The sequence below is a fragment of the Pelobates fuscus genome, chromosome 2 (assembly GCF_036172605.1).
Source record: "Pelobates fuscus isolate aPelFus1 chromosome 2, aPelFus1.pri, whole genome shotgun sequence".
Lineage (NCBI taxonomy): Eukaryota > Metazoa > Chordata > Amphibia > Anura > Pelobatidae > Pelobates > Pelobates fuscus.
In genome coordinates this window covers 438,983,220-439,003,670 of record NC_086318.1, presented here as the reverse complement: position 1 = coordinate 439,003,670, position 20,451 = coordinate 438,983,220, and the positions used below count along the sequence as shown (strand labels likewise).

General features: G+C 40.5%; 1 protein-coding gene across 1 annotated transcript in view; it reads right to left on the bottom strand.

Annotated features, from left to right (window-relative positions):
- KIF6 (kinesin family member 6) overlaps positions 1–20,451 on the bottom strand; it is a 274,702-nt gene that overhangs the window by 123,547 nt on the left and 130,704 nt on the right. Inside the window, exon 13 of the mRNA XM_063441552.1 lies at positions 18,252–18,461. Coding sequence (XP_063297622.1) covers positions 18,252–18,461 — 210 coding nt within the window. The remainder of the gene's footprint in view (positions 1–18,251; positions 18,462–20,451) is intronic.

Sequence of the window (20,451 nt, the reverse complement as noted above, 5' to 3'; positions counted from 1 at the left end):
ATGAAAGGGATGAGCTGGGAGTCCTCAGAAGTAGTTGGGCTCTAGATTCTCTGGAGAGAGCCTGGGCGAATAATTTGCTATATCTGTACATTGGTTGAAGAGCCTTCATTGAGGATACTGGGCAAACATGGATAGCTTTTGAATTACCATTATTATTAGGACAATTAACATAGTTTTAAATTAGCAGAATTCCCAAACCTAAAATACGACTGTGACGAAGTGCCCTTCGCCACTTGGTCCTGGAGAGGCTTGCTTGCCAGCCTCCTCCCCTGCGACTATGGCCCCTGGCAGATTGCACCCTTTTAAACCGGCATTTGGGGTTATAGATTTTTAATGGACTGTGTATGGCCCTTTAAGAACCATCTGTGGGCACATTGTGACTTTGGTGAACAATGGCCCCTGGAAGATATTGCCTGTTAAAGACTATTTTAGCAGATTGGATTTTAAAAGACTCTTGCTGCCCCTTTAAATTGTATTGGAGCAGTTCTGCAGCTTTAAATTGGCACTTCGGATGCAGCTGAAGTGCCGAAGTAGTCGAAGTGGCCGCCATTCGACAAACGAACACGAACGAGGTCAGCGGTATGTGTAGCCAAATCCATGGAACTGAAATCGGCTACACATTTCAACGAACACCGCTAACCCTTACCTTCTCCTACACTTAGTTTTCAGCTACAGAGACTAAGTCCCGTTCGGCAGTTTGAACTCACTGCTATACTAAGCTAAATGCACGAACGGCCGAAAATGTGCTTCTGGTTGGTCATAAAGGACTTCCACCTAACTTTAACCCCTGGATGGAATTTTATGAAGATTGAATGTATATTTTTAAAGTTACAGTGTATGTGTAGAAAGTATATTTTTCCTGCCTGTGATAATTACTTTAATCCATTGTGTTCAGTAATTATATCACAGGCAGAGGGGAGGATTTGTGTGTTATTGATGGGAGTGCTTGTACGGTATACTACGTGTTTATTGGTTGTTCTGCAAAACACTGTGGGCGGTCCTGTATGACCTGTAAGACCTCCATAAAAGAAGGCCCTTTGGTGCCAAGTAAACAATTAATCTTGACTCTCAACATGTAGTCTTGTCTCGTGATTGGAGGGGACAGCTATATTCACACTGGGGATTGCTATGCTCTGCATACTCCCCTGAGCTTTAATCACTTAGCTCTTTTAAACGCTTGTTCCTGATACGCTCTCCTGGAGGAGAGGTCTTTCCCACACGGTCCTGGAGAACAGAAGCTGACAGAACAGAAGATGGCGTCAGACAGAAGATTCCAGTTAAGCTACGGCGGTTGTGGAGTCTGCTGCGATTGTGGTGTCCAGTGCGGTGCTTGTGGTCCTCGGCGCAAGCTAGGAAGCGTCCATCAACGGAAGGTACTTGGTCGGAGTACGTGGAGTTCCGTTACAACGACCCTCCCCAAAAATAGCTTTTTGATCTTATCAAAATTTCCATTTTCGGGGGGGGGGGGGGGCACGTCAGTTCTAAGCAGTAGCCCTGTGACACTAGAAGACCAATGGAAAATTGACTGTTTTAAAGTCTTTGTTGTTTTAGTAACAGTAAGAGTTTCCAAAATGATTCGGTATCGAGACCTCTATAAGAATTAAATCACAGATGTACTTAAAGTGGCTCTGTCACCTGTCCCTAGGGTCTTTGCATATTGTAAAGAAGACTGCTCCCGTTTAATGTACCACACAGGTGCAGTTCATTTCCTGAGCTGCGGAAATCTCAGAAATTGCGAGTGCAAGACGCCGTGTGTAATATCCTTTAGAACTACCCATGTATATATTTTAATCTAACTAGCTAGTAATTTCCTTTTAATCATATTGATCTGATCCTGAAACACAAAAGACCAAATCATTGTAAATCATTGTAATAAATGTTCAAACTTGCATGTCCCGGGACTCCACAGCAACCTGGAATTGTATGCCCTCGAAGTGACACAAACTGTCAACAAAAGGTGGGCACTGTAGTGGTAATGTCACTTGTTCCTTTAGATATTCTATAGTAGTTGTTAAAAAAGGATGACTAGCAAATAATTACTATTTAACGTTACTGTTCAATTAATATACACTCAAAGGAATGAATTCCAGCTGTTGGACACATTTTACATCATCTTATTATGAAGTTAAATCTGCATTTAGACAGAGTGCTGTATTTTTAGACTCTGGTTTCGGGAGGCCTGGAATGTTTTGCTGTATAATTTGTATGTACAAATAGCCTGCTGTTTACTAGGCAGGAATTTATAGATGTTCAGCCAATCGGGAAACACAAAATTGGACCATTCAAAGTCAAAATAATCTCTACGCCCAAAAATCAGCTATTCAGAGGAAGGTCTCACTCACTCGTCTAGCTTTTGAAACATTAAATATTTAGTTTTTTTCTTAAATCAATGGGGGAAGACATCAATTAAAGAAAGTTGTTGATCACATTTCTTTATTTGCATTCTGTATATTAGAGGGCAATTTGAAGCTATAACAGAAGGTTAGATTATTCCTGAGGTCCTGAAGGACATTTGAATTGCTAGGTGTTTCTGTGGAATGCTCTGTATCTATTACAGGTTCACTAAATCCAAACAGGGTTATTATTCACTCAATCCAAACAGGGTTATTATTCACTCAATCCAAACAGGGTTATTATTCACCAATTACCAACAGGTTTATTATTCACTCAACCCAAACAAGGTTATAATTCACTCAATCCAAACAGGGTTATTATTCACTAAATCCAAACAGGGTTATTATTCACTAAATCCAAACAGGGTTATTATTCACTAAATCCAAACAGGGTTATTATTCACCAATTATCAACAGGTTTATTATTCACTCAACCCAAACAAGGTTATTATACACTCTCACGGGTGGCTCCTCTCCTATGGAATAGCTTGCCTACTGCCATCAGACTCTCCCCTAGTCTTCAATCATTTAAGAAGGGCCTTAAAACCCATCTCTTCAGGAAAGCGTATAGCCTCCAAGAGTAATCTCTACCTTACATACCTGTCTCTTGCTCTCTCCTATGGGATAGTGCTTTGCTCTCTCCTCCAGCTCTGCTTCACTCCTACTTGATATTTCCTGTCCTAATGTTTCTAATACCCCACCTCCTATAGTCTGTAAGCTCGTTTGAGCAGGGTCCTCTTCAACCTACTGTTCCTGTAAGTTTTCTTGTGATTGTCTTATTTATTGTTACATCCCCCCCCTCTCAAAATATTGTAGAGAGCTACGGAATCTTTTGGCGCTATATAAATGGCAATAATAATAATAATAATAATAATAATAATCCAAACAGGGTTATTATTTACTAAATACAAACAAGGTTATTATTCACTAAATCCAAACAGGGTTATTATTCACTAAATCCAAACAGGGTTATTATTCACTGTGAAGAAATCCCTCTTTTATTTCAATATTTCTTCCCTATTTATTCGGTAGATGTAACTACCGAACAAAGACCACCCTGGCTCATTAAACTTCAAAGCCGCTTCAATTGAACCCTCTATCTGTGCGGCCAGTGTTCGTACTACACGCCACGTGGCTGAGAAAACCGCGGCCATCTTTTTTCAGACGAACAAAGGCAGTGGGGACTTGGTCGTCGAGTGTCTGGAACTAAAATCGGACACTCAACTTCCCGAACACTGGTCTCAAACAAACGAACGCTGGATCTATATGTACCGAATAGCTAGAAGAGTGCCATTCGGTACTTTTGTGCTAACGAATGAGGGGAACAATCGCTGCTAAGAGCCAGGGGAATCCACTTGTGTAATTGTTAGTTTTTTTCCCTTTTTCTGAATAGACCGGCAAAACCACCCAAACTCCTGAAACTGTTTTGGGCAGCCAGCCCACAGTTAGCCGGTCACAAAGGACTTACACACTTTTTGGGAACCCCTGAACCGATCTGGGTGAAATTTGAATATGTTGGTCACCCAGATCAGGGCTATCAGGGGACATATTATTTGTGGGGATACCGAACGGAGAGCTATATTCACTGAGGCTCTGGTGGTTCAGGAGGAAACTACCGAAGGAGGTTTAAATATACTTGGTTTCCTTACATTCACCAATTACCAAGAGTGTTATTATTCACTAAATCCAAACAGGGCTATTATTCACCAATTACCAACAGGTTTATTATTCACTGAATCCAAACAAGGTTATTATTCACTAAATCCAAACAGGTTTATTATTCACTGAATCCAAACAAGGTTATTATTCACTAAATCCAAACAGGGTTATTATTCACTGAATCCAAACAGGGTTATTATTTACTAAATACAAACAGGGCTATTATTCACTAAATCCAAACAAGGTTATTATTCACTAAATCCAAACAGGGTATTATTTACTAAATACAAACAGGGTTATTATTTACTAAATACAAAGAGGGCTATTTATTCACTAAATCCAAACAAGGCTATTATTCACTAAATCCAAACAGGGTTATTATTTACTAAATACAAACAGGGTTATTATTCACTAAATCCAAACAGGGTTATTATTTACTAATTACAAACATGGTTATTATTCACTAAATACAAACAGGGTCATTCAGACGGCAGTTCAGCAATGTTTGGATTTTGCAATTCAGGCGCTTAATGTGCCTGAATTAGGTCTGGATTCCAATCAACTGATGGCTAAAATCCAGACCCAACTGCTTCAAATCTGGCCCCAGATTTAAAAAAAAAATTGTAAACCCTCGGCTGTGCAAGGGTCATTTATATGAAGGCTGTCCTGCACTTGTTGAAATTTTCTGATTGGTAGGTTTAGCCAGTGCTAACTTGATGTTTTTTTGTTTTTTTTTGTTTTTTTTTAATGGATTGGGCTAGGGGATTGTGGACCCCTTGCAATTCAGAGAAGGTAGGGAGTGGCAATACCGCTAATTGTGAGTAGGGTGTGGACAATAATATTACCACAACTAAGTGTGATGATAGAGGCGTTTAATCAACAGTGGAAAGACAGATCAGCTGATACCCTCCGTGGTTACCCCGAAAAACTACAAATTTGAAAATAACAAAAGAATCCATTGAAAACAGTTTAGGTGATAAGATCCCACACCAAATTTGGCTAGGGCAAAGCTAAAAACCTGATAACTTACCCCTTTAAATGTTATTTAGGGGTTAATATTGGACACTGGTGGGTAAATAATTATCATTCAAAAAATAAGGAAACAATCATTTGTAAATTTAAATTAATAAACTTTAATTTGAACACCAAATGCATCTGGGTGACAGCTACAAATCCGGTTGGCCCAACTGAATTCCTACTGTATTTGACTTTAGTAAATATGAGAATTGTCTCTTATGTCAAAATGTGGTCGTTTTTACAAAATCTTTTCACCCGGACAAAATGTGATGTTTAGTAAATCACCCTGTTAAAGTACGTTTCAAATGTTATGATACAATTACCAAATTTTCAAAGTCAACAGTGTTTCCAGTTCTTTCATTTTCACCTAAAATTATTAATTCACTTTGAATTCACAGCAATTCACCCATAGTTCCACACATTTCAGTAAGAATAACAGGACTGGTTATGAATTCTGCTATAAATATTGACTCAGTCAGACTAAGATTGGCCAGAAACTAAGCAATTTATATATTACTTTGATAGAAAATAAACAAACATTGAAAGATATTTAACCCAGGAGGTATATGGTATAATAGAACTATATCTTATTTGTGTTTTCACACCAATGAGTGTCCTAAACGTCACCAGGTAACTTTTGGGGGCAGTATTTAATGCCACGGGGAGAGGTATACACATAAAGCATCTGCTTACTCAATCACATACACAATGCCGTTATACTGGGGGACACGCTCTGTAAAAGTGGAGTCTGCTCGAGAGACTTAGTCATTTGTTAAAAGAAATATACTGTTTTCAGAAAAATTACTGACTTACAGCAAAAAACAAAACTGCTGTCCTTGACTTAAAAACATCAATGGAAGTGGAAATCAGTGAGCAGTGAGGTAATGCTTGTAGACATCCAGTACAACGCACTGCACCTGTTTATTTTGGAAGAGACAGACTTCACATACGTGTAGACATAGCGGAAGCCAAAATCCGCTCAGGACGAGCACATGCACTATCTCATTAACGAACCAAAGTAAAGAAAAATGAGGTGGGGAAGATGTGAGGCCTCCTGTACCATATGCTATGTGTCACAACCTGAACTATACACGTTTAATAGGTTTATCGATGCTGCTTTGGGGCCTGGGGATAGAAGACCAAACAAATCTCATTCTACATTATGTCCCCTGGCAGCTTCTTTCTTCCAATACAATCTGCTGAGTCAAGAAAATACATTTACACCTGTATGAAAAAAGCAGATATTTCATTAAAGCCCTTCCAAGACTACACGGATTTAGATATTAAAGGAACACAAACATGTTTCATGCATCATTCTTAATGTCATACTAAATATTTAGAAGGTGCCCCACCCCTGTGTGTAGTTAAAAAGCAGGTATACTGGGAGGTGGGGCCTGACTGTCATGGAGGAGAGAAGTGTTTCACTCAAGCTCCTTAACAATCTAAGGAATAAAAAGCATTTCACAGCCCCATAGAGCATGACCTGGGCAGCAACTGGCAGCTCATCAGACTCCTGACTTGGCTGAGACATGTTGCCGAGGTTGGTGACTCACTGGGAGCCCAATTGTCATACTAACAGAGGCACGCGGCCTTGTGGGCATCGGGCAGGGGAGGTGGCTGATCCCCCACACTGGAGTGGCACATCGACTACTCCCATGAGGCAAGGACCCCGTTACCCTGCCCCCTCCTTGGACCGTTGGGGGTGATCACGGTCCCACTCAGGCAAGCTACCCGAATCTGAAAGAGGAAAAGGACACAGCTCTACCCCTCAACGAACAGCCCAGCGACTCCACAATCATGGCGTATGCCACGAGTCCCCTCCATCCGCATGTTGCACAAGCTGATGTCCAGACAAGGCTGGACATCAGCTGCCCTCTGGCAAACACTGGAATGCCGGGCATCTCAGCCAGTTCTTCAGCAATAAAGTAATCACCCAAGCTGCACTCCATCTAATACACCCATGCAGGAGTCACTGTTCGCCCCGAATGCGGAGCACCTGGCCCCCTCATCCTCAGCACTACTAGCCTGATCCGGAGTCCTCTCTCGTGTATCGCCGGATGGGCGGGGCCGCGGGACCGCAAATACTCCAGGCCTACACATACCTGTACTGAGTGGGGAGGACGCAGGGAATAGAAGAGACTGGCACCATCGGTTTGCACCGTAACATAACCATGACAGGAGTTGGCTGAGACTCTAGCATGTTTATACACAGCATAGATATCTCTCTAGAAGCCATCCCATCTTTATTTTATTTTATATCTATTTCTTTAGTGCTCCTAAGTCTGAAGCCCTCTTGCTAAACTAAAATAGCCAAAATGTTATGTCCCTGGACCTCCCTGGGGTTGTATACCAGCTTAGTGTTTTCTTCATGTTGATTAGCCTAAAAATTCTCTCATAGTTTACTCATTAACTCCTAGCTTGTTCACCTCAAAGAAACCTAGCCTGAGTCTGCATATAAAAAATGTGCTGTTTTGTCTCTGCTGCCATGATACTTACTGTCTTCACCATGCTTGCTTATGCTGCTGTGGCACAGCAAGAGTATCTGTTATTAGTTATGTCACGCACAACAAAAATAAAGAAATAAAAATAAGCAGGTTCACTTACCTTTTAGTCCACGCAGTGCAGTCTGCCTGGCTGAGATCATTAGTCTCGATGATCTCAGTCAATCCAATGCATCCCCATATTAGAAGTCTAATATGCATGCACAGCAAATCACCACATTGTGCAAATCAGCATATGCTCATAGAGATGCATTTACTTTTTTCTCCACGTAGAATGTTGAGATGCTAAACATTGGTTCTGCAATCTTTGCAGGACTGAGCCCTGGAAGTCTCTCTATTGGCTGTCTGAGTGACAGTCACAAGATGTGGCATTAGGCAGCAATTAAATCACTGCAGTTTCTCAGAAAAGGTAGCGTTTACACTGCTCACCTGCATGGACAGGCTATGTTCCCCAGGACCATTATATCAACTGTAGTGTTTTGGTGACTAATGTCTCCCTTTAAAGGAACCTCATTGGTTCTGGAAAATACGAAATGCAATTAATTTATCATACCTATTGTATTTTTAAACCCACAAAATACCAAAATCCAATAATCAGAAAGTGCACAACAGCAGAGGGAAAAAAGCAAATGTAATAAAATGATATAAAATGATTGCACAATGTGTTGAAAAACTCATAAAGTATATTAATGGGGAAAAATAAAACGACAAAAAAAATGTTGCTTAAAATGTGAATAATAATTCAGAAAAATTAAATGAAAAGATAAAATCACAGTTGGTAAAATACATGTGCAAATACAGCACTTATAGTATAACAACAAATGTTCTGAAACGGCACGTTGGGGAACAAGCTGCACAGTGACCTGTGGCTGTGATAAAGGCCAAAGTTAAAAGGTAACAAAAAAACACAAATATCTGCATTAGACAAACACACAAGCAGGAGAAATGCTGAATCCCTGGAAAAGGCACACTCACCCATCCCTTAGAAATACCCCAGGCAGATATACAGTAAGAGAAACGAATGAGAGAACAAGGTGACACACATTGTTACTAAACTAAACTTATATATCAGGAAATACTGCAGAGAAAGGAACTCTGGGTGATTCGGACTTCACCACAAAAACCCCCCAAAGGTTTCCATTCTATAAGGAACCTCCGGACTTCATCTATTCTGGGAGTGCTGTGTTCTACAATGGTAACAAACTAAACAGGCTAACCCAGGCTAACCCCACCAACCCCATCCTGGAATACCACTCGCTAAGCCAAAAATAAGAGTCTGTCAGTGTACTGACATATAGATAAATGTAATATGAAATAACTGACATATAGCACAGAACATTCCAATGTAATTATAAATAAAAGTAACAAGTAATAATGAACATATAGCACACAATGTTCCAATGTAACTATAAAGAAATGGAACGTGAAATAACAGACATAGAGAGCAGAATATTTTTCCTCTTGTCATTTTCAGAAATAGTCTAATGATAATGGCCTTGAAAAATTGCGCAATGACAAAACGTGTTTTCGCCCAATTCTGTAATCTAGTAAAAAAAAAAAAAACATTTCTGCCCTTTTTTTTCCAGAATTCCTTTATGACAAATAGCACGTGTGACTTGCCATAAAAATATTTCTGTGGCTGTTCTGATAGTCTGCCCTCCTTAGAAATATGTTGATCATCGCGGTTTACGAGACTGACAGCATTCCTGACATTGTAAGCTTTATGGAAAACATCTTGGTTAGGTAAACTCATCTGTGTCTGTGCGCCTTTAAAAATTCCTGGCAGTTTCCTACACAGCACCCCAAATAGCTAACCCTCGAAGTGCCAAAGGGTCGAGTGATCCAATGCATTGATGCTCTTTTAGCCATGCCAGGGTTAAGGGATGTAGTGAGTCACAGGGAGGTTTTAGGAGCGCGGAATGATTCCAGGTGATGATTTGGAATACATATACTGGTCACATTAAGAGCATGCCTCAGATCACTACTATTTTTAAAGAGAACAATATGAGCTTTTTGTTAGCTTGAGAGTTGAACAAGCAGGGCTTTTCATTATTTTAATAAAATAAAAACAGACGGAACAAAAAAAAAAGCTGGCTCCACTAAGTGTTTTTAGGATCGGATACACTACACAAACTCTCTGGTGAGTCAGGAGTTTAGTTTCATTTTGAATTAGCAAGGTTTTGGTGGTAGGAAGATTTTTAACAAAATTTAAGAGCTTAAGGAAAGTGAGAGACGACAACTGAATATGGATTTCACAATAAATGGAAATCACTTAGCTGTCCAAAACCACTCTCGTTAAAATCAATCTTTATTACGTACATTGAAGGCTACATGAATCTGGAAAATCTAAAAACAAGGCTGAGCAAAAAAAAAAATCATAGCAACTCAGGCTCAGAGAGGAGTTCAAAAAAACAAAATCATAGCAACTCAGGCTCAGTGAGGAGCTCAAAAACCCCAACACATAGCAACTTAAGCTCAGTGAGGAGCTCAAAAAAACAAAAACATAGCAACGTAAGCTCAGTGAGGAGTTCAAAAACCCCAAAACATGGCAACTCAGGCTCAGTGAGGAGCTCAAAAAACCAAAAACATAGCAACTCGAGCTGAGTGAGGAGCTCAAAAACCCCAAAAACATGGCAACTCAGGCTCAGTGAGGAGCTCAAAAACCCCAAAACATGGCAACTCAGGCTCAGTGAGGAGCTCAAAAAACCAAAAACATAGCAACTCGAGCTGAGTGAGGAGCTCAAAAAAACAAAAACATAGCAACTTAAGCTCAGTGAGGAGCTCAAAAACCCCAAAACATAGCAACTCAGGCTCAGTGAGGAGCTCAAAAACCCCAAAACATAGCAACTCAGGCTCAGTGAGGAGCTCAAAAAACCCAAAAACATAGCAACTCAGGCTCAGTCAGGAGCTCAAAACCCCCAAAACATAGCAACTCGAGCTGAGTGAGGAGCTCAAAAATCAAAAAACATAGCAACTTAAGCTCAGTGAGGAGCTCAAAAAACCCCAAAACATAGCAACTCAGGCTCAGTGAGGAGCTCAAAAAAACAGAAACATAGCAACTCAGGCTCAGTGAGGAGCTCAAACAAAATAAAACCATAGCAACTCAGGCTCAGTGAGGAGCTCAAAAAACTAAAAACATAGCAACTTGGGCTCAGTGAGAAGCTCAAAAACCCCAAAACATAGCAAGTCAGGCTCAGTGAGGAGCTCAATGCAGAGTATATGAGTCCCAAGCATGACTCCCTCTAAGTACCAAATTAACTGGGCTCTCCCCTGCACCCGAATTCATAATGCGTAAACTCTTCAACATCATCTAAAAACCATCAGCAATCAGGTCGTGAAAAACCTTCATTTGTTTGATGACTTTATACCGTTTTGAAATATAAATCTGGGTGAATATTCAGGAAACTCATCACTGAGAAAGAAATGTGTTTAATTACGATGATCTTACAAAGCAAGGCCATTGCTCTAATAAATGAGTTATATTCCATTATCATCCCTATTATATCACAAGTGCCATAAAACAAACAGAGTATGGATGGCAGGTGAGGTCAGGGAAAGTCAGAAGGTGATACTTTCAAGGAGAGCACTTCTATGGAGTAAATACTATTTGAGTTCTTACTGGAGTGAGGAGTGTAAAGGAATTCAATAATTGCAGCTGAAGCATTTCCATGTTTCCATGTTAAGAAAAAGTCTGCTTATAAAGTCAGTAAATGTCCATAGGAAAGACACCTGGCCTTCTCTCTGGCCTTCCCTCATTCTGATAAGCAGAAAAGCTACGTGTCAATGAGTTTCGCTACAAATTCCGTCACAATTCAGCCCAAATTTGACCTTCAACCAAATCCGGGCACAATTCAGTCCAAATTTGACCTTTAACCATGATCAGTCCTGATCACTTGACACTTACCTCCGATCACGTGACTATACTCATCATTATCATACTATGCTACCTGTCTTATGATATGTTTTCTCAAGTGTATACGCTCACTCTGGCTACTCCAGCCACATTGCACCCATTTTATAGCTTTTATTATGTACATATATGTTTTCTCACACATAGTCACATGATCAAAAATGTGATCACATGACCATGACGTCGTTAAGGTTCCAAATTTTAGTTTGTGTTTCCCATATATATACCCTAATGCCAGGTACCCCACTTTTCACTTGATAAAGACTGTATTGCTGGTGAAAAGCGTTGTGGATTATTTTGGTTCTGTTTTTAAACTATTTTTATTAAACTTCTGTAGTTCACTAATAATTTGGACCAATTTGTTTTTTATTATTTTATTTTTTAACCTTCATCAGTTCCTGGTATACCCTGAAATACAAATTGGAACATCACCATCTGATCCTCGGTGGGGATTGTACCACTAACTCTGTCAAAATAGAGCAATTTTACTGCTCCAACAATTGAAAGTACATCTTTGTCTATTTTCATATGTACTTACATACAGAGAGTACTATATACTGTTTATTTTCTTCCATATATGCATGCGCTGTCAAAGAATATGTGAGCCAATCATATCAGTAGCAATTCCTATTTTTAGCACTTAGGTCACTTTATGTTGACAAGCACTATTGGATGTTTTTTGTCTTTACATATTTCACGGTGACCCATGGGAGTGATCATATATTCATCAATATCCACTAGTGGGGATTGTACCACTACACTCTGTTAGTACCAGAGCTTGTATGATTGCTCTAGTAAATGTGAGTAGGAACGTACACATCTTATGTTGTATGTTATTCACTCATTGTGTTACATATTACACTATCAGTATCCCCTTTTGTTTTCCTTTTTATTCTGCATCCTTATGATGCAGAAAATTTTAGATCATCAGAAGAACATTAGGACGATTTATTTTATATTTCATCCTGCTTTGTGTGTTTTTATATTTATCCTGGTTTATACCTTACAAATCTGTCCTTTATACTTTATTGTTTTATTTAGGCGCTGCCTGTTTTCCTGTATCATTTTTCCACCTAACCAACCTCAACAATCTTAATTCTATTAAAGTATTCCAAAAGTAGTAGTTTTCTTCATTATAAATGTTTTTCAAATTGTTAGGAAAAAAATATATAAAAAATGTTCTGGGGCGGAGCTTGAACTCTGAGCTGAGCGGACGCGTGCTGTATGAGCTCCCGACCGATAGATGTTTTTTTGGGGAAAAAAACCAGAAATCTCCCAGCGACGGATGCCACACTGGGCTAAATAGTCTGGGTACACGGCGACAAACCGGCAGGTAACTTTCTCATAAGCCTACGGTACCGTTAACCGCGGCTGCAAGTTGAGGCCTGCAGACGGCTAAGAGGGGGAAGGGCCGCCGACTTCCCCGCCAACTGGTGCGTCCAGCAGACACACTCTACTCCTACCCCCCCCCCCCCTCTGGACCGGTGGGGGTCATCCCGGTCCCCGCTGGCCGTCACCCCGAAGCCTCTCTGGAAATAGAGTCATCGCACGCGGAGGAGCCGCGCCCATGATGGCGGTCCGGCGGCACACCACAGCAATGGACACAAGCACCAAGCCAGCCACTTGGCCCCTGAATGCTTTCGATCGGCAGTATCAGAGCTTCTGGGCGATACTATGCAACCGAGGTCTAACCCTCAGACAAGCGGTGAGAACGGTAGCCCCCTGGATCCGCCCGGTCACCCGGCGCCGATACTATGGGCCTCTGCCTCAAATCCCCAAAATGGCCACCCAGCAATGCAGACAACAGCGACCGACAAAACGGCCAGGGGAACCACATGGCACTCATGCCGACACTCAAACCCACAGCAGCTGGAACATCGACCTAACTCAACAAACGTGTACCTTACAGGAAACTAGAACCTGGGACCAACATGGCGCACCCCCACACTCTACAGCCCGGAGGCGGGAACCGGAGGAATCAAGGAAGCTGAAAAGGCACACTCCAAGCCCCCTCCGACTACCCCACACGACCTCCACGGCCCCCTCAGCTATACTGTTGGACTGTCCCACATCACAGGTGACCACAACAAAACCGGGCCTCCACACAAACCTCTCACCTGATCTGGGAACCGGTGCACGACACGGCTCCTGTCATCCCCTCCACGCCACTGCTGCAAAGCGAGAAGCCGCAAAGCTGCACACTCCACAGCATGCAGAGAGAGCCGACTCCCGGTCCAGAAGCGCCCCTGAGATGAACACCACAGGCAAGACACAAGTAGCAGCAATGGGCATCGGCTAAAAGGACTAACTCGGTGCCTCATGAGCGAGCACACCTCCATGGGGACAGTCAGCAACCACCAGTTTATCCTGCCAGACCCCATCCTGAGGGACACTACGGGACTTTCACTTACCTGATCGTGCCTTTATGCCTTTATGAGATATGCTCCAATATGTACACAGTCCTAAATACTAACTGCTAAGTAACCGTTGCAGTCCCAAGAATGCCCACTCACCTACTAGCATACCCTGCATTAGCATGTTTTCCATAGCCTAGCGTTGTGCAAGGATAGCTAGCCCTGTTAGCATGATCTATCCCTCTTCTCTTAGCTATTAGTCATAGAAGACTTAGCATGTTTTAGCACTGTTCTAAGATAGCAATGTTATGCTTAGTGACTCTCCTTTTTATCATTTAAACCACGCAAATCATATGTCAGCAAAACACATCAACACTTAGTGAATCATATTTTCTAGCACTCAGTATTTGACCTACAGCAACTGTTATACTTAATCTGCCAAACTATGCATACTTATGTTTAATCAAATATTAATCTATATATAAAAATTGTGCAGAATATCCCACATGCCACCCAACTGTTAACTGTCTGTTTGTATGCTTGTAAAAACTGTTGGGGCATGTCAAGCCCACTTGTTATATTCTCCTGCACGCTAAAAATAAAGAATAAAAAAAAAAAAAAATGTTCTGCCGGCCCCCAATGGCGCCCAACAAAGGGACGACACGGCCTCTCCGAGTAACCGAGTCGGTGGATCACGGGTGCAGGCCTTCAAGATGACCTGGAGGACGGCCGTTGCCTAGTCATACCGCACTGCAACCCTGTGGACCTTCCAGAACGATGGTGCTATCTCCCCTGCTTTACCAGGCGGCGATGCAGTCCTACCCAGCAAAGGTATAGGCTGAGCTAACCTCCTTAATTGGCAGTCCCACCAAAAACACTCAACTGAGGTCAACTGGGGACTTAACCTGTACTGCCCACACAGACTCTCCTTGCTGGACTCACACCTTACAATTACACTCACCATGCTGCCCACTGGTATATTTTTGCCATTGCATACACCGAAGGGAAGCCTAGCATGTCCAAATAAGTCTCAGTCTTGTCGTTAGCTATGCATTAAAATTAAGATTAACATCTTGAGACCAAGCAGAATTTTGTGAGGTACCTAGGTACACATATGACGGACTTGCATACAAGTCACTCAGGCTCAAAAGCCTTTGGATATTGCCTATGTCTAGCTACTACTACAAGTTTACACTAACCATGTTATTAATGTTTTGGAATGCTTAACTTAGCACGTTTAGATATGTCTCAGTCTTATAGTTGGTTATATATTAAATTTGAGCTTAGCATCTTGAGACCAAGCAGAATTTCGTGAGATATTTAGGTACACATATGGCGGACTTGCATAGGAGTCACCCAGACTCAAAAGCCTTTGGATTTCGCCTATGTCTAGCTACCTTTACTAGTTTACGCTAACCGTGTTCTTAATGTTATGAAATGCTAAACTTAGCATGTTTAGATATGTCTCAGTCTTATCGTTAGTTATGTACCTAATTTGAGCTCAGCATCTTGAGATCAAGCAGCATTTTGCGAGGTACTTAGGTACATGTATGGCGTTCTCGTTTAGGAGTCACTCAGACTCAAAAGCCATTGGACATCACTTATATCTAACTACTTTTACTAGATTAAGCTAAACGTGTTATTAATGTTATGGTACGCTTGATTACTACAAAATGAGGCTGTCACTCATAGGAGATGTTTCACTGTGTTAGCATGCTCCCAACCTGTATAAAAAACGTACATCCCCTCCTCTTTATTCTGTACCCCTTTTCACGCATGCCTCAATAAAAGAAAGATTGACAAAAAAAAAAAAATGTTCTGCCGGAAAAAGTGGCAGTAAGGTTGAAAATCCTTTGCCGAAAAAGGGCCTGAATTGAAAACTATTGGTTAGGGCACAAGAGAAACAACAACAAAAAAAAAAAAACCAAGAGATTAAATAAACTGTGCAGAAAATTGTAAAGGAGTTGGCGACACCAATAAATCTCCCCTATTACACCAAGAAATTTGACTAAACTCAGTCTGAACCACAAGGAAAATAGAACATGGGCCATTTCCAGAGAAAATGGATTGAATCCTTGGAAAATCTCAATATTACACGATGATACATAGGTGGTACCTGGCAGCAATAACGCTCCATTTAATGCACCAAAAATACAACAATAAGATACAGGACTCAGCAAGGGATCCAGGAGACACATATGGTAGGATAAAAGGTACTAAAAGGAAAATACCACAAAATCTGTTTTCAAGCTTTTCAAGGACTGACATGGCAGAGTCAATAGATGTAGATTTATCTAGAAAAACACGCATGCTTTTTCCATATCTCTGAGGCAAAAAAATATAAGTTGTACTTGTGATCATGGGAAAAGCCCCTCTACCAATATGGGAAATCAAAAAATAAATAGAATTCCAAAGGGAGGTGCAAACAAGGTATGAAACAAGTCACTTCCTCAAATGTACCCCAAAACACAAACCCCTGGCTAAGCAGCACTGACATAGGACATAAAACCTATATAATATAAACATAGGAAACCATCATGATGTAGTATATACGAACACTGTGGATTAAAATAATTTGGAACACTCACAAATAAAGAGCCAATAGAAGATGGCATTTCATCAATCTTAGGTTGATGCAGGATAAAGTTCTTCGACATCAGGTCCCCATTCCATGATGGCTTCTTATGGCTTTATTATATAGGTTTTATCTGCCATTGTCTGCTGTCAAAGATTCTAACCATTGTGTGCGCAATCACCTTGTTCTTATCTTTATTTTACATATGGATGAAGTGTTAAAGTGACACTTGGACGACCGTTTACGCAGCACTGGATTTTTATGTTTAGTGCCATTGAATACATGAATACAATTTTTGTTTGTTGTACTGACATAGCACAGCCGCCACCATTAAAAATCCAGGCAGAGGTCTAGATAGAATAGGAAAATAACGGCCATAGTCATCAGTCCTTCGCTTATAACTGCTGATAGAACCATCTTACGATTTTTCTGCGTTTTTGTGCTGGTACTACGGCACATTTGTACTAAACATATATAGATGTGTCATACAAAGCTTTCTATTCATTTCACTCTTTCTCTAAAATGTCATCACTTTCCTCAACTTGGTCCCTTCTTCTATTTGGAGTTACTCCTTTTTAATGATTTACCCAGTTGGGTTTAGTATAACTTACTTTGTTAGTTTTATTATGGCAAACCCTACATGCATATCGGTGGCCGTGTATTGTTTGTTTAGCTTACTGCTCTTTTCGCACTATATTGTCTTTATTTCCACCTGTCTGGTCTTAACATGAGGAAAATATCCATAAGCTCAAGGATCTTTGTTGCTGAACGCGTAGATGGACAATGACTTCAATAATGTACATAGCTAGAGAACTTCTCCGATTACTCTCATACGCCCCCAGCGGACCATGCCGATGTCTCGCTTTCTGCTTATTTGAGTTGATATTACTTGTTGGAATTGGCATAATGTATTTTAGAAAATGTTGTTTCACGACTTTGCATTTTTTTCATGTATGTATTTTCTTTAAACTTTTTTTGTTTACTAAAAATAAAACAATATATATATATATATATATATATATATGTATACACATATAGAATATACAAGAAACACATATGCTCTAAGAATTGCTACACCTGCACACTAAGCTGGGCTAGGCCAATGTACATTTTCTGCTGTAATGTGACTTGATTACATTGATCATGTAACGAGTGGAAGGGCTGTGTGGCTACACATAAACATATATATAAGAGAGGAATTCTGTGACATTTAAAAAAGAGTGAGGTACTTTACAGAATACTCCACAAAATGAGACTACACATTAATCGGGTACCAGAACATCCCACACAGAGAGAATGGAAAGCTCAATAGGTTTCCGATGAAGACATACTTTTCTTTATACCCATATAGCTGAATGAACCCCAGATTTTCTCTGGAATTTAATGGGAGTGATAATATCACACGATAAAACCCAATAATTCCACTGGGTTAAGATATGCCAAGACATCCAATAAAATATACAATCTGCACATGTTCTGAGGTATAGTGGTAATGTCAGGATTGTATTTGAAGATGACTTTAAACAAATAGGTTACTGTCCAACTTTCTCTGAAGCTATTTCATCCTGTAGACGCATACGCGATATAACTGGCTCGGATTCTGCATACATCTGGCTAGAAGCTCACATATCTCTGTATATAAGCAGTTGGCTGGAATCGGATGTCTGTTTCCATGGTTTTAGGAATAACGTTTTTGGAGTGGAATGTCATTTTAAAGAACATGGTGTCATGTTTTAAAACCGCTTTTAGTTTTATGATTGCCCGGAGACATTTAAAGGGATCAGGTTGTATACACACACGTCCATTATCTGTGCCGGCTATCAGACCATTTATTTCACGCACCTGTTTTCCTGTGCTGAGCAGTGAATCTCTGTTCCAGGTTGGAGCCGTCTCTCTCGACTTGGACACCAACTGATCCAGGTGACTGCTGACTGACATTTCCAGCAGAGACATCTGAAACCCCAAAACGGAGGTGGTTGCCAGAGGAATTTATTTCAAATATGGCGTCTTCAGCCCTCTTCTTTTCTTTCTTCAGCATGCTAACCAGTATATCTGTTTTAAATAGTTTAGAAAATCCAGCATTTCCCTTTATATAAAAGAGTTCATAAAGAAGTATATGATGTAGTGTTAATGTTCGAAACACAGTTTTTAGTCAGTTGGACCCACCATAGCCACAAAAAAATAATAATTTAACCCCTTAACCCCTTAAGGACACACGACATGTGTGACATATCATGATTCCCTTTTATTCCAGAAGCTTGGTCCTTAAGGGGTTAAGGACACATGACGTGTGTGACATGTCATGATTCCCTTTTATTCCAGAAGTTTGGTCCTTAAGGGGTTAAGCAAGCAAGCCACAAGGGTCTCTGTCAAAAAGTAGGGTGTCCTGCTTTTCAGATGTCCTGCAACATGTACTTGATTGTTATAAAAAAAAATGGGGCAGACCGTGAATATATATCTATTCTGCTACACACAAACCGACCTTAACACACAAATGTTGGCTTCTGCGTAAGCCCCGAAATTGTAAAAACGACCACTAACCATCTCATGCAAATGTTGGTTTCTGAGCAAACCGAAACAATGTATAAATTATGTATTTTGGTATCTGTCACAACCCAAATAAAGAATAAAAAAAATTCTCACTTTAGTGAGTAACCCTGACACAGTGTAGATACTTTTTGATGCTGGGTAAACAAATCATGTGTGTTGTATAGGAAGAAGCCTGTGTATCAGCTTGTAAGATTATCGGTGTCTTTGCGTCAAACACTTCCGGCACCTTGTATGATAATATTAACGCCAGACGCTGAGAGCTGCGACCTTTTATTAGAATCTTTTAACACCCGTCTTCAGGTCTTTTTCCACCTTCTGCATTTGTGCAAGCGCTCAACTTGAACTTAACATCGGTTGAAGATACGGGACAGAGGTCCTAATTAAACCGCTGCCCTTTTAGGACCATTACCCTTTCGTAGTTCATAGCCTTAAATGTGTTATTCTATTACTGTTTTCTTCTGGTATTTTGACACTTGCCTGTCTTGACTCTTCTGCTCTCCTGTACCCCTACTTGGCTAGTATTTTTACCCCACTGTTAGATATTTTGACCTAGCTTATTTTCCAGACAGATTTTGCAAGCCTTATTCCACCTGAGCGTTAAGCATGGCCACTCTAAGGTCCGTTAATATGCAAAACAATCTTTGTATATTTATCCTTCTATTTAATCTTCCTGCCTGATTTACCCCAATGTCAAAAGGGGTTAATTTGATTGTGTTTATAGCCTTGTTAATTTGATTGTGTTTATAGCCTTAATTCCTTTTAGAAGCTGGGACCCCCACAGAGGTCACATGACAGAAAGGGTAATGCAAATTGCATAGGAATGTGCAAAAGGAAAGACATCTTGTGGTTAATCAAATGCCCTGCAAGGTGTGAGATTCTACACTTAAAAAGCCTGAAGGTCTGGCTTCAGGCATATGGCATGTACCTCTTAATTGATGAGTAAATCTCTTTGATGTGTTAATGGATATTAGCCTTGTTCCCGTTTTATATCCAAAAGAGAAAAACATTGATATTTACCCACAGAATAATAATTAACTCATTTCTGTGACAAGCGCCATCTTCTAAACAAGCCCAAACATGAGTGGCATAACTTAACCATAGGGGAAGGGATTGTGATGTCCGCCGTAGTGGGTCACAAGTACGAAGTGTGACATGCCTATGGAATGGGAAAATAATAACAAATTCGTAGATGCAATTATTATTTCTGTGGGAAAGTACATAAGAGACGATAGAACCAAATGTTCCCATTTGGATTGATGTGAGTCTGGACACAAGGGGGTGGTCATTTAGTATCTCTATAGATATGCCTTAACTCCACCTCTGGGTGAGGCGTGGTAATCCACAAGGTATATCTCTAAGGATCCTGAAGGTATATTGCACTTGCTTGAGGACAGAATCTAATTCTAAGTGAGTTTCCTACCAGAGACCCGATGGGGTAGAAGTCTTACTTTGAAAAGCTGAGTAAATGATAGGGACTTCTGTTATTTTATCC